Source organism: Boeremia exigua, assembly GCF_020726555.1.
Source record: "Boeremia exigua strain MPI-SDFR-AT-0100 chromosome Unknown C7974scaffold_2, whole genome shotgun sequence".
Lineage (NCBI taxonomy): Eukaryota > Fungi > Ascomycota > Dothideomycetes > Pleosporales > Didymellaceae > Boeremia > Boeremia exigua.
In genome coordinates this window covers 2,084,125-2,095,989 of record NW_025763519.1, presented here as the reverse complement: position 1 = coordinate 2,095,989, position 11,865 = coordinate 2,084,125, and the positions used below count along the sequence as shown (strand labels likewise).

General features: G+C 55.3%; 6 protein-coding genes across 6 annotated transcripts; 3 read left to right on the top strand and 3 right to left on the bottom strand.

Annotated features, from left to right (window-relative positions):
• Positions 1–536: 536 nt before the first annotated feature.
• On the bottom strand, positions 537–1,827 carry C7974DRAFT_301837 (uncharacterized protein; the record flags this gene model as incomplete). The annotated part of the gene is made up of 4 exons (XM_046137867.1): positions 537–640; positions 690–882; positions 934–1,228; positions 1,274–1,827. The coding sequence occupies 4 exons, from the start codon at positions 1,825–1,827 to the stop codon at positions 537–539; spliced, it is 1,146 nt and encodes a 381-aa protein (XP_046001747.1).
• Positions 1,828–1,937: 110 nt separating this feature from the next.
• On the top strand, positions 1,938–4,229 carry C7974DRAFT_108090 (4-coumarate-CoA ligase). Its single transcript, XM_046134968.1, has 6 exons — positions 1,938–2,448; positions 2,500–2,580; positions 2,631–3,435; positions 3,483–3,675; positions 3,723–3,971; positions 4,027–4,229. Exons 1-6 carry the CDS (start codon positions 2,203–2,205, stop codon positions 4,130–4,132), a joined length of 1,680 nt encoding a protein of 559 aa, XP_046001746.1. The 5' UTR covers positions 1,938–2,202; the 3' UTR covers positions 4,133–4,229.
• Positions 4,124–6,940, bottom strand: C7974DRAFT_107995 (fungal-specific transcription factor domain-containing protein). Its single transcript, XM_046134967.1, has 5 exons — positions 6,743–6,940; positions 6,561–6,676; positions 5,717–6,506; positions 5,089–5,661; positions 4,124–5,039 (listed from the first exon to the last, which is right to left on the bottom strand). Exons 1-5 carry the CDS (start codon positions 6,884–6,886, stop codon positions 4,326–4,328), a joined length of 2,337 nt encoding a protein of 778 aa, XP_046001745.1. The 5' UTR covers positions 6,887–6,940; the 3' UTR covers positions 4,124–4,325.
• Positions 6,941–7,427: 487 nt separating this feature from the next.
• C7974DRAFT_107962 (Alpha/Beta hydrolase protein) lies at positions 7,428–9,030 on the bottom strand. Its single transcript, XM_046134965.1, has 8 exons — positions 8,365–9,030; positions 8,187–8,321; positions 8,067–8,142; positions 7,937–8,016; positions 7,806–7,892; positions 7,644–7,722; positions 7,572–7,599; positions 7,428–7,524 (listed from the first exon to the last, which is right to left on the bottom strand). Exons 1-8 carry the CDS (start codon positions 8,763–8,765, stop codon positions 7,460–7,462), a joined length of 951 nt encoding a protein of 316 aa, XP_046001744.1. The 5' UTR covers positions 8,766–9,030; the 3' UTR covers positions 7,428–7,459.
• Positions 8,892–9,782, top strand: C7974DRAFT_107974 (uncharacterized protein). Its single transcript, XM_046134966.1, has 2 exons — positions 8,892–9,143; positions 9,188–9,782. Exons 1-2 carry the CDS (start codon positions 9,017–9,019, stop codon positions 9,592–9,594), a joined length of 534 nt encoding a protein of 177 aa, XP_046001743.1. The 5' UTR covers positions 8,892–9,016; the 3' UTR covers positions 9,595–9,782.
• A 63-nt stretch (positions 9,783–9,845) lies between these two features.
• Positions 9,846–11,382, top strand: C7974DRAFT_409280 (salicylate hydroxylase; the record flags this gene model as incomplete). The annotated part of the gene is made up of 4 exons (XM_046143390.1): positions 9,846–9,968; positions 10,013–10,542; positions 10,652–10,780; positions 10,887–11,382. The coding sequence occupies 4 exons, from the start codon at positions 9,846–9,848 to the stop codon at positions 11,380–11,382; spliced, it is 1,278 nt and encodes a 425-aa protein (XP_046001742.1).
• Between the last annotated feature and the right edge of the window lie 483 nt (positions 11,383–11,865).

Genomic DNA, 11,865 nt, shown 5'->3' with positions numbered 1-11,865 from the left:
TCTTTTACACAGAAGAAAGATCGTTTTGGGTAAAAACCACCGCTAAACCATGTAAGATACCCGAAATCTGGGTATATTACCCGAATCTGCGGTGTGATTTACCTAATGTGGTCTGTCTAACACGACGTAAGGTCCCTTTCTGGTTAAAAAACGGCGCACTTGTACCTCAGTGTTGTTGCTAACAGATCTCATAGTTTGAGTGCGGATAACTCTGAAACGAGAATTGAATACACGTAAAATGCCGCACTGACGCGAACCGTTCAAATTTGTCAACATGGAATGGCATGTCAATGCGTTATGAAGTTCACGAGAGCTGCAATCATGCACGAGGTATGTTGAATCATAGAATTGATATCGCGAAGATTCAGATACGAAGCTTTAGATGAGCATCCCATTGGTTTGTTCTTAATGTCAAATCTCTTATTCACTGCACAGCCGATGTGCTGTATCCATTCTCACGACCGAACAGGAAGAGGAAGGGCCCCGACATTCTCAAACTAAATAATACATCAGCTTTATGAGGTCGACGAAGGTTATTAGAAGGAACTTACAGCTCGGAAGGTTTCGACGTAGCAGTCATACGTGTCAATGTAGCCCTGGTAGCCGAACTTGCGTGCCTTGGACATGGAACTCAGCGTCGCTGTGGGGTTGCTCAGTAACATGCGTGCGAGAACGGGTATTGTACTTACGCCAATTCTTTCCCGTGGTCCAGTCGAAGAACTTCCACGTGCCCCAGTCGAACGCTTCTTTCTTGCCGCCGTACTTGTCGACGACGGCGTCCCAGACCGCGCGCTTGTCTGAGGCCCAGTCGCTCATCATGAAGGTGTGCTTCATGGCTGTGCCGCCCTTTAAGGACTCTGCGCTCTCGACCGGGGAACCCGGCTGGTGTCAAGTAAGCATCGCTGTTGCGTGGTGAATGTAAGAGTCACGTACCTCTGCGCCAAAGTAGGCGGCGATGCGCGGCCAATGGTGTTTCCAGACATAGGTGTCGCCGTTGACGTAGTTGAATGCTTCGTCCTTGGTGTGCTCTTCGGTCATCGCCCACACTGAGATGTCGGCGATACCCTTTGCGCTGGAGCAGTCGTCCACGCAGTTGTAGAAGTAGTCATTACCGGGGAACTCAGCCTTCTGGCCAAGCTCTCTGCTGATCAGGAAGTACAAGGCCATTGTGATGGCTTCGGACATACCGTTGGCGGCGGGCGTGAAGCCAACGATGCCATTAGGTCTGCTGCTGTCAGTGATTGGTACTATATATGGTGCATGACTCGCTCACCTGATGATACTGTAATGCCAGTTGTGGCCTCTGGCTGCTGCCTCTTTTTGCCGTTTGAACAAAAAGTTTTCCTGGACGTAGTAGAAGTTTTCGCCTTTATCATCATAACGAGGGCTATCTTCCTCGTATGGAACCCGGGTGGGCACGCCAAGATGCGCTCCGTAGTGTTTTCCTCCCGTCTGAAGGCATACTCTCTGAAGCGAGGTGCCTGCAACCGTTTCCAAAGCGGACAGAAAGTTCTCCCAGAGTGGGATGTTGTACTTTGGCAGCAGCGGGAAATCGTCGGTGTGCACGTAGGATGTGAAGAATGCATGGGTGACCTCCGAGCAGTATGGTTTCATCGCAGCAACGATCTTCTCCTCGGGCCAAAGAAGATCGAGCGGGAAGAACTCCACTCGGTCGTCGAGCCAATGGAGCGGCAGCGGCTTGCGGGATGTGACCACGATTTTTGCCCATTCGGATCTAGGCTGACGAATGAGGTGCTCGACAATCGCATGCCCCGAGATGCCATTGACACCGGTGATAAGAGCGGTTCGACCTGAAATCTGCGGCATAGTGAGATGTGGTATGAGAACAGTGTTACTTTCTTGCTTTGCAGAGCCAACTCTTTGATTTTAATATCATGCGCAGGTGGAGTTGTGTGTGTGGGGGGGAACGTGCATGGACGGGACGTGCACTTTTTTGGCTTCGGAGTCGTGATCGTGGACGGGTTCAGTGGAACGTATTTCCGCTGACTGGAACAAGACGGAACCCCAGATTCTGACCCCGCAGCCGTCGATAGTCAACCCCGGCTCATCGATCTAGTCAGCCCGGGGTAGCCGTTCATTGCGCAAATTGTAGTACTAGAAATACGCACTGATGGTGTGGCGTGATGTTCTTTACTCAAACCGACTGTGCGTTTTGCTTGGGAAAAGGCTCAAGATCACATCATGTTATACGAATCTCCATACAACGCAGGATTCACGATTCCTGATGTGGATATAACTTCACTCGTGCTGGACCACAACTTAAAAGGCGATGTTCCAAGCAAGCCTGCGATCATTGATGGATACTCTGGACAAGTTGTTTACACATACGGAAGCTTAAGAGACAAAATTCGCCTTTTCGCTGGCTTCCTGCAGAAGGACTTGAACATTGCTCCTGGCGATGTTGTTGCGTACCTCTCCTACAATACGGTATGTTTTCTAGCATCAATTGCGTGTGGGCAGTACTGACCTAGCTCGCAGACATACTATCCGATCATTATACATGGTCTGCTGGCCGCGGGCGCTGTCGTTTCTGCCTTCAATCCTGCCTACACAGCCGAGGTATGCAGATCAATCAGGATGAGGTCCGTAATGCGCTGATTGTCATGTAGGAGCTATGTCATACGTTAACATTGGCGAAGCCAAAATATGTGTTGGTGCAGTCAGAGCTCCTCGACAGCTTGGAGAAGGCACTGGGTCTGATAGATGGACTCTTCACACCAAAGCTGCACGTTCTTGATGGGAAACACCAAGTCCACCCCTCATATTCCGTGTTGGACATCCTCGCTCGTGACGAGTACGCCTCATACTTCCAAAGATACCATCGTAGCCCGAAGCAAGTCGCGTCAGATGTAGCCTTGATTTGCTTCAGCTCGGGAACATCAGGCCTGGTAAAAGGCGTGCAACTGACGCACGGAAACGTCGTCGCAAACGTCACGCAACAAGGCCGCTGCCTCGATAGTATGTATCAACCAGACACCGTCTTCACGCTTGTCGTCCCGTTCTTCCACATCCTCGGACTCGGTGGGTTCTGCATTCAGTACCTCTGCCACGGCGCCCCGATCGTAGTCTTTCGATCCTTCGACCTCCCGAAGATGCTGGAGTCAATCCGTAGAGACAAGGTGACACACGTGAACGTGGTACCGCCCATAGCGATGGCGATACTGCGCAGCCCCTTGACAGCAAACGCCGATTTCTCGTCGGTCAGATGCCTCATGAACGCTGCTGCTCCGCTGAAACCAGAGCTGGCCGACGAACTGAGTAAACGCATGGGCTGCGTCCTTACGCAATGGTACGGATGTACTGAGGCGAGTCCATCTATCATCTCCCAGCGTGAAGACGAAACCCACATCCGTGGCACGGTAGGCCGACTACTTCCGAACATGCAAATGCGTGTAGTCGATGCCCAGGGCGCAGGTATGTCATCAAACATTCGTATAAGAATAGTATTGATTCAAGCTCAGACGTCGAAAGAGGCACGCCGGGAGAGCTGTGGATTCGCGGTCCAAATATAATGCGCGGCTACGTGCAACACAGCGCAACGACAGAAGACGGCTTTCGCGACGGCTTCTTTCCAACTGGAGACGTGGGGTATGTGGATGATCAAGGTTTCGTCTACCTAGTTGATCGACTAAAGGAGCTCATCAAGGTGAAAGGGTGCGTGACTCGACCCCTTGTCAACGCATAAGCTAATAGCCTTCTAGCAACCAGGTCGCTCCAGCCGAGCTGGAAGCCCTGCTCTTGACACATCCGGACGTTACAGATGCCGCTGTATGCGGAGTGACCGTTGAGGAGGAAGGGACGGAGTATCCTGTTGGCTACATCACGACGGATTGGGCGCGAGACTCGCATGCCGCGCTGATCGAGACACTCCGGGAGTACGTTGAGAAGCGTGTCGCTCATTACAAACGCCTGGTTGGCGGCATCCACGTTCTCGATGCCATACCAAGAAAGTACGTTGGCTTCTCCCGCTGTTGAATGATTTCACTTGCTCACAGACTGCCGCAGCCCATCGGGAAAGGTGTTGCGTCGGCGCCTACCAGTGAAGGAGGATAAGGCAGTCGCAGAAGCAATAGCTTTGAAGATTACGAGTCAACGTCGCTCGAAGTTGTGATCTTGTGGCGCGAACATATATAGAAGCCCAACCAAGATGGCTGTATTCGTCGGATGTATGGTGATCAAGTCATGAATGAGGCGATCGAGACGGAATGTAGAGTGTATATTCGATAATCCAGTACCGATGCGTTTCAAAATTTCTGCAGTTTGCAAAGACGAATGATGCCGAAAACGACTCGTAGTATTGTTTGTTACGACGCGTGCGAAAGTGGAATCACTGGTGTGAACGACAAGCCATCCAACCACGTATCTGCCGGCACCTCAACCAAATCCCTGCCACGCAGAGAAGCCTCGAAGTCGAACTCATCCATGTTCAGATCCGGCCAAATGAACTCCGCGGGCATTCCGTACTCGGCCAACAGCGCTTGCTCCTGGACTGGCTGGCCAGACGAGACTGGGGAGACCAGTGGGTTTGCCGCAGAAATTTCCCCCGGTACCCAGCCGTGTTTGATGCTGTTATCGTGTGGATGAGCGGTCCTCGGAGCCCCTCGGGTCTGCATGGAGTGCATTTGGTTCTGATTCGTGACTCGGGCCGAGCTAGGACTTCGGTCTAGGTGTCGCATAGACTGTACAACGCTGTATACGCGGGCAGTTGTCCGCGTTGTTTTCCCAGAAACCCAACTCTCATAGCAGGATGTCTTCAATAACTCGGCGGCGGAGACAACCAATGATATGTGAGCGTCATATAGCGAAGGCTCGCTGATGATGATGCTCAAAGAAGCTATGGTCGCACCGAGCAGATACCTGACGTAGGGGAACGTGAGGACTTTCAAGTCTTCATGCCAGCGCAGAAATTCTGAGATAATAAGGTCCGCAATTGCGATAGAGGTGATGTTTCGTTCGAGATCGACCGCACCCCGTTGTAAGGAAGGCTTTCGAATCATCAATTTCATATAGTTGTACCTCTACGTAGGGATCAGTTCATGCGAAGCAAAGTAATTGATATCCACTTACTAAGTGGAGTAAGAAGCGCTGGCGATCCCGTGGAGGGTTGTCCGAAAGGCCATGCGATTCTGAATAGGTCCAAATGAGTGCGGTGGGCAGAGCCTGGCGCCACTGATCTAGAGAGATTTCCACATATTCGCGAAGCACGTCGCTCAGTGGTTGTTTCGCGACTGGCGCTGCATATACAGCCTCCCATACCTTGCTGGAGATGCGCGAGTAACCGATCATGGCCTTCAAGTACGCTATTGGCGAGGGATCGACCTCGCCGGGCGTGGTACTCACGTTTGCTATATGTCTGGCTGAGTTTTTCTGTTCCGACATCCAGACATCATCGACGTCAGACGGTAAAGCTGCGTCGGTGTTCATGTCCATGATCAGGAAAGGACGACCAGTCTCAAGGCATAAGCGTTTGTCGATGACGTAGATGCACCACCAGATCCTGCGAAACATTTCATCCTCGAAGGCGGTCACTTTCGCTGATATAGAGCCTCTGTTGATTCCAAGTGTATGTGCGTGCGAGACTACCAGAGCAAGCACATTTTGCGCTCTTTCATTGGCGTCTAAACGGAACAAGTAGACGACCTATGCAAAACGTTAGTTCGCTAGAATCTGGACTTTGGGAGGTACTTGGACGCACTATTGTAAGAAGAGTTTGAAGCTGTAATGTTGGGGCGTTGGAACTCCCGCATAGATTCAGAACGTCCCCAATCAGCTCATTGGCGACGCAGTACAAGCTCCACCCTGCGCTATGCCGTGCTTCGTTTTGCTTGCGGTTGGCCGTAGTGCATCTGCCTGTTGCGAGACAGAGGAAGAGGATGGCGAGCTGGAGCTCCAGATCTTGGTTCGCGCTTATCGGCATGGGCGTGTTTGAGGCGTAGGCCGCCCACAGCTCGTTGAAGGTGTCCCAGGTAGATGGCGCGAACAGAAATGGATACAGTGGATGCACCTCTGCGAAATAGGTCTCGAGTTGGGACTTCCATTCGTCTAGTTGGAAAACAAGACCGTGCGAATCCAACAGCTGTCGCATATTCCCGGTACTTCTCCAGCCCCCCCGCGATGCGAGGCTTGTCCTGTCCGGCGTGCTTGGTCGTATAGCAGGTGTCAAGGTCTGAGTCGGTGGCGGACTGGAAGCATTCTCGAGACGATTCACACCCAATCTATTCAGTCGATCCTCCATCAGCTCCAGGCTGTATCGCACAGACGTCTCCCCGGCAAATGGCGACCCATCTTCCCACATGACTCCCTGGCTCTCTCGCATGCGTTTCGACTGCGAAGCTGTTGGTGAGTGTGAAGCTTGCGGACTTTCCAGCTGTTTTGGAGGATGCTCAAGGGACTTTTCGAGCTGAGGATCAACGTTGTTAGCATCCGGGCGCTCCATACGCTCTTCCAGTTGCACGAGCCGGCGCAGCAAAAAGCTGATCATTGGACTGGCTAGGATGTTAAACTAGTGCTCAATTAAGAGGTCTTGCATCTTGACTTACTCAGATGCACTGCTATCAGGCATCTGGCCATTCTTCGAACTCTCCGCTTCCCCATCTGGCCTATGGCATGGCTGGTCGCGATGGAGGCATGGACGGCACGGATCGGCGCCGTCACACTTAACACGAATCTCAGTCAACGTCCCAAACAGAAATAACCGTGGCTGATGCCGGGAATCGCATACCTTTATCTTGCGTCGCTGGCAATAATGACACGCCCGCGACGCGTATTTGGCACGCTTGCGCTTCAGCGTCCCTCGGGTTTCCTCAGGTACCTCCTGCGGTCCGTGTTCCGGCACGGACGACGCTTCTGGGTCTTGTGGTGACATATCTAGAACGCTGGAATCACAGTGCTTCGGCTTGAGGTGAGATGAAGCGCAAAACCTCCGCAGCGACCGAGCCAGCTCCGTCGTTAAAGAGCCACTGTCCTTCCACCCCGCTAACGGTTTCAGGCTAAGCTCGGTTGCGGCCCCAGATATCTCCGCAATTTGGCCCCGCTCCCGGCGCTTCCCGGAAAGGATTCTGCACGCAGGACATATTCATCTCAGGCCATTGGAGGGACGTGAGACTATGGTAATGTATTTTGTACTTAGTTCATACGTTTTGGATGTAGGTCTCGGACTCAATGCTAACAAATCTCACCTTCACAGAGCGTGACAGTGGAAGATGCGCAGTACTCAGGCTCGCGTACTATTCCGATTACGAAAAATGCAATGATGTCTCCTTCCCTTTCGATACACGCCCCTACCACTCTCCCCATCACGAAACTATAAATGACGCGACAAGTCCACCGTTGGGCTCGTCTCACCGCAGTCTCACCGGTAAGAGGCAGCTCTGACGACTAGACGCGCGCTTGACGAGAGAGTGGTCTGACGATGACCCCCCATACATGACCTACAGTCCTACAGCTTGTGTTCACTCACCCCCCGTCTGCTGATCTTGAGCAACTCCCCCTCAATAAGACGTGCTGCAGCCATTAGCTTGGCCAACAAGTAGGGCATGGAAAGCACGCACCGAGTTCAAATGGATGCGTCATAGGAATCTACTGCGGTAAGCACGCGATACCTCAACGCGACCCAGACTTACGAGGTGCCCGGCGTCTGGAATCATATGCACTGCGTTTTCGCCTGCAGCCTCGCGGATCTCACTGCGTTGAGATACGTTACTGATAATTTGGTCAGTAAGCAGAATCCCTGTCTCTGTGAGAGGACTCGATGGCTGCATTTGTGATCACAGAGATATACTTACATGACGGGGCTTTTACCGCCCAGAACAGCGCTCCAGCGGCTGTTTGAGCGCTTGAGCAGATCGACAAGGCCGGGCAGCGGGCCGGCACTGGTGGTATGTTAGTCAGCTCATGGAGAGGGGTGCATACGCACATATACGTCGCAGCCTCCTGCTCCTTCGACGTCTTGAGCACCCGAGTCGGCGGCTGCGGTCCATCTGTAGTGCCGTGCTCCTACTCTCATCAGCTCGTTAACGTACTACCCCTCGCCACACTGTACATACCGCATACGCCTCTCGTTGTCTCGGATGCCAGTCTGCAAGCCCCTTGCTCTTCGCAAACGCAGCCCTCACCTCATCCCTGCACAGCATCAGCGCCTTCCTTCCATACTGAATCGCACTCACAAGCTACCCCACTCACTCCTCCGCCGCAACGCCACCTGCGCCGCGCCCCGATCCTGCGCCGGCATGACGAACAGAATCGGATCGACGAGCAGCACCGCCTTGAAGCACTCCGGCGCCATCAGCATCGCATGCGCCCTGTCCGCATCAGTAATGGTACCCTCCGCGGCACAACACATACATAACCCCGCCCCCAAACGAATGCCCAATCCCCACGACCCCTCCGCTCCCCGCCTCCAACCCCCGAACGACGCCCAAGACATCCCGCGCACACGCCCCCCAGTCCATACTCACCCCCTCTAACCCCCGCCCATTCACCACTGCACTCTCCCCGTGGTTCACGGCATCGATGGCTACAACCCGGCGTACACGGCCATGCAGCGCGGGCGATTTGAGCAAGATATCGATGATCATGTGCCATAGCGCGCTGTTGAAGGAGGTGCCGTGAGTGAAGAGGAGGGTTAGTGCGGTTGGGGGCGCGTCGGGTAGTGTGTATGTTGTCAAGGCGAGGGAGAGTGGGGGTGAGGGTGGAGGGCGGGGGGACGCGGGGTGCGTGGTGTGGGTTTTCGTGTAGGGGTCCATCTTGGTGGTTGTGGGTGGCTTCGGCGCTGGGATCGGCGTTGGTGATGGTGTTGGTGTTCGTCTTAGTGTTGTAGCGCGGTGCAGGCGGAAGGTTCCGCTGTTCCGCGATCGAGGACCCGCTGCGCACTGCGAGGTGCGAACAGGCAGGTAGGTGGTTTAGTATCTGGGACTCACAAGTACATTGATGTGTTTGGAAAACACAGTCTCGCCATTACGTCTCGCAGACGTTGGAATCGCAGCCACACGCCACAATGCCGCACGTCACTGAGCTCGTCGAGATGCAACTCACTCGCCCCTTCGAGGCCTTCCTGCCATTCTTCGAGCGCGAGCAACTTCCTACCCTCCTCGCGGCTCCGGGCCTGGTTTCAGTGCGAACAGGTACTTACCATTTCACGTCTAAACTTCCCGACTCACCACCGTAGGACCCAAGCTGAACGACCCCAACTCCGCCATCTCAATTACTCTCTGGACCTCTCTCGCCGCGCACTCAGCCTTCCTCAGTAGCCCTGCGGCGGCTGCTTTCTTCCAGCGCATGGAGACCTGGCTCAGCGGCCCTCCAGCAGTGCTGCACTACGAGGTGGGAGACTTGGCGGGCGTGGACGGGAGGGGCTACGTCAGGGTTTCAAAGGGAACGGCGAAGAATGTCGAGAAGCTAGGCAAAGAGCTGAGCAAGACAGGCGTGTGCCTAGAGGACGGCTCGCAGGGTCTGTGTCTGGATTTCTCGCAGACGCAGGACGGCATTGGAGAGCGGGATGGAGAAGAACGGGACGGCGGCTTCGTGGTGCACGTGCAGAGCTACGGACGAGCGGGGGCGCGATCGGTGCTGTGATCCTTCATGCGAGGCGGACGCACAATCCTCGCACTGCGGCTGCGTGGAGTCGGCACTGGTGCAGTGCGGCCCCGTTGCGGAAGTTCCGCGGCGCTACCATCGTCCACGGAACGAGTCGACGCATGCTCGCGCGAGCTAGAACCGCGTCTGAAGTAAGCGCTCAACATAGATAAACTGTCTTGGTCTACGGGCTGGACTCGTTACTTGCTGCGCCCAGCATACTCAATTGAAAGTGTTTCGCGTCCTTCACAATGCCTCTCGAGCTCGACATCGTCGTCGTGGGCGCCGGTATGGCGGGCCTGGCCACTGCAATATCCCTACGTAAATCTGGACATAAGGTCACAGTGCTCGAACAAGCCGCTGAGTTCGGCGAGGTATGTGGGATCCGCGACTGACCACCGCCGCTGACGGCCTCGAGATCGGAGCGGGAGTTCAAGTCCCACCCAACGCCGCCCGGGAACTGATTCGCTGGGGCTTGGAAGACGAGATGGAGCGCATTGCATCGAAACCCGGGCTGCTCAACTACCGCAACTGGAAGACTGGCGAGGCGCGCGGCATAAGCGAGCTGTCCACACACAGGGCGCGCTTCGGCGCACCGTACTGGCAAGTGTACCGTCCAGACTACCACTCCATCCTGCTCAAGGCAGCGCTCAAAGCCGGCGCCACGCTGCGTCCCGGCTGCACTGTGACCGCCTACGAGCCAGAGCAGGGCACGGTGGTGCTGGAGTCGGGCGAGCGCGTGGTGGGAGACCTGGTCGTGGCGTGCGACGGCGTGAAGAGCATCGCGCGGGCGGCGATGGGCCAGGACGTCGAGCCGCACGAGACGGGCGACACGTGTTTCCGGGCAGTGATTCCGGGGGAGGTGTTGCGGCGGGATCCTGAGCTGGCGTCGCTGGTGACCACGCCGGGGTTCGAGCAGTGGCTTGGTCCTGACCACCACATCATCGGGTGAGTCTGTTCTTCTCATATATCTCTTGCTCTCGTCCTCTTCGTGCTACTCTCTTGTTCATATATGTCTCCCGTTCGCGCGTAGTTGGCAACACCACTGACAGCTCAGGTACAACATGCAGAAAGAAGCGACATACAACCTCCTCATGGTGATCCCCGACGACAACACAATGGTCGGCTACAAAGCGCCAGCCAGCGCCTCCGAAGTGCGCACCGCCTTCGCAGGGTGGAACCCAGTGTACGTGCCCTCCCAGCTATCCACACCCGCGGACAAACACCCACGAACCCCTTCTGCCCGCGGCCCCCCCTCTCCCCTGTATCCAAACCCACACTAACCCGCCCAGCTGCACCAAACTCCTCACCCTCGTCCCCCCCGACCTCGAGCGCTGGCGCCTCATCGACCTAAAACCCGTCTCCAAATGGCTGCACCCCTCGTCCCGCCTCCTCCTAATCGGCGACGCCGTGCACGCCACGCTGCCCTACCTGGCCCAAGGCGCCGCAATGGCCATCGAAGACGCCTCCGCGCTCGGTTTCTGCCTCTCTTCGACCCGCACGCGGTCCCGCGCCGACATCGCGCCCGCGCTGCGTTTCTTCCACGACCTGCGGCGCGGGCGCGCGCACGCGATCCAGAGGGGTTCCTGGGCGAATCGGTTTTTCATCCATATGCGGGATGGGCCGCAGTGGGAGATGCGGGAGGAGGTTTTTCGGGCGGGGGATTACCCCGGGAGTCCGAATTTGATGGCGGATAGCTTGTTTCAGGAGTGGTTGTATGGGTATGATGTCGTGCGAGATGCGGGGGAGAGGTGGGAGGGGAGGGCGGGGGGGAGTGCGAGGTTGTAGGGAGGGCAAGGGGAGTGGGGTGGGAGGTATAAGGGGGTACACTACGGAGGGACGGTGCTACGCGGGTCTGCATGCGTAATGATGTTTGTACATCCTCTACAGATGGTAAGGGGCACGGCGTAGACGCAGGTTTTAGCCTGAGGGGAAGCATTGACGGACGCCTGACTGCTCTAGCTCGGACCTTTCTCCCAATCCAGCCACTTTGAATTCATAACGACAATGCTCCAGCTTTTTGAGAGCCCGTGACCATCGAGGAGACATCTAAGCTCGCATGTCACATCACGCTCAGACCGGACCAGCGGTCCGAGACTCTTGTAAAATCAAAGGCATTCCCACCACAGCTCATAAGCAGTCATTTAACAACCATCGTTTTTCCAGTACACCGCTGCGTTTCGCCAGGTAGGTAGTCGGAAGTGCCAAGCTGCAGTACGATGTGTACTGTACACCGTTCCACAGAACCTCACACGCGCAATACACCGCACC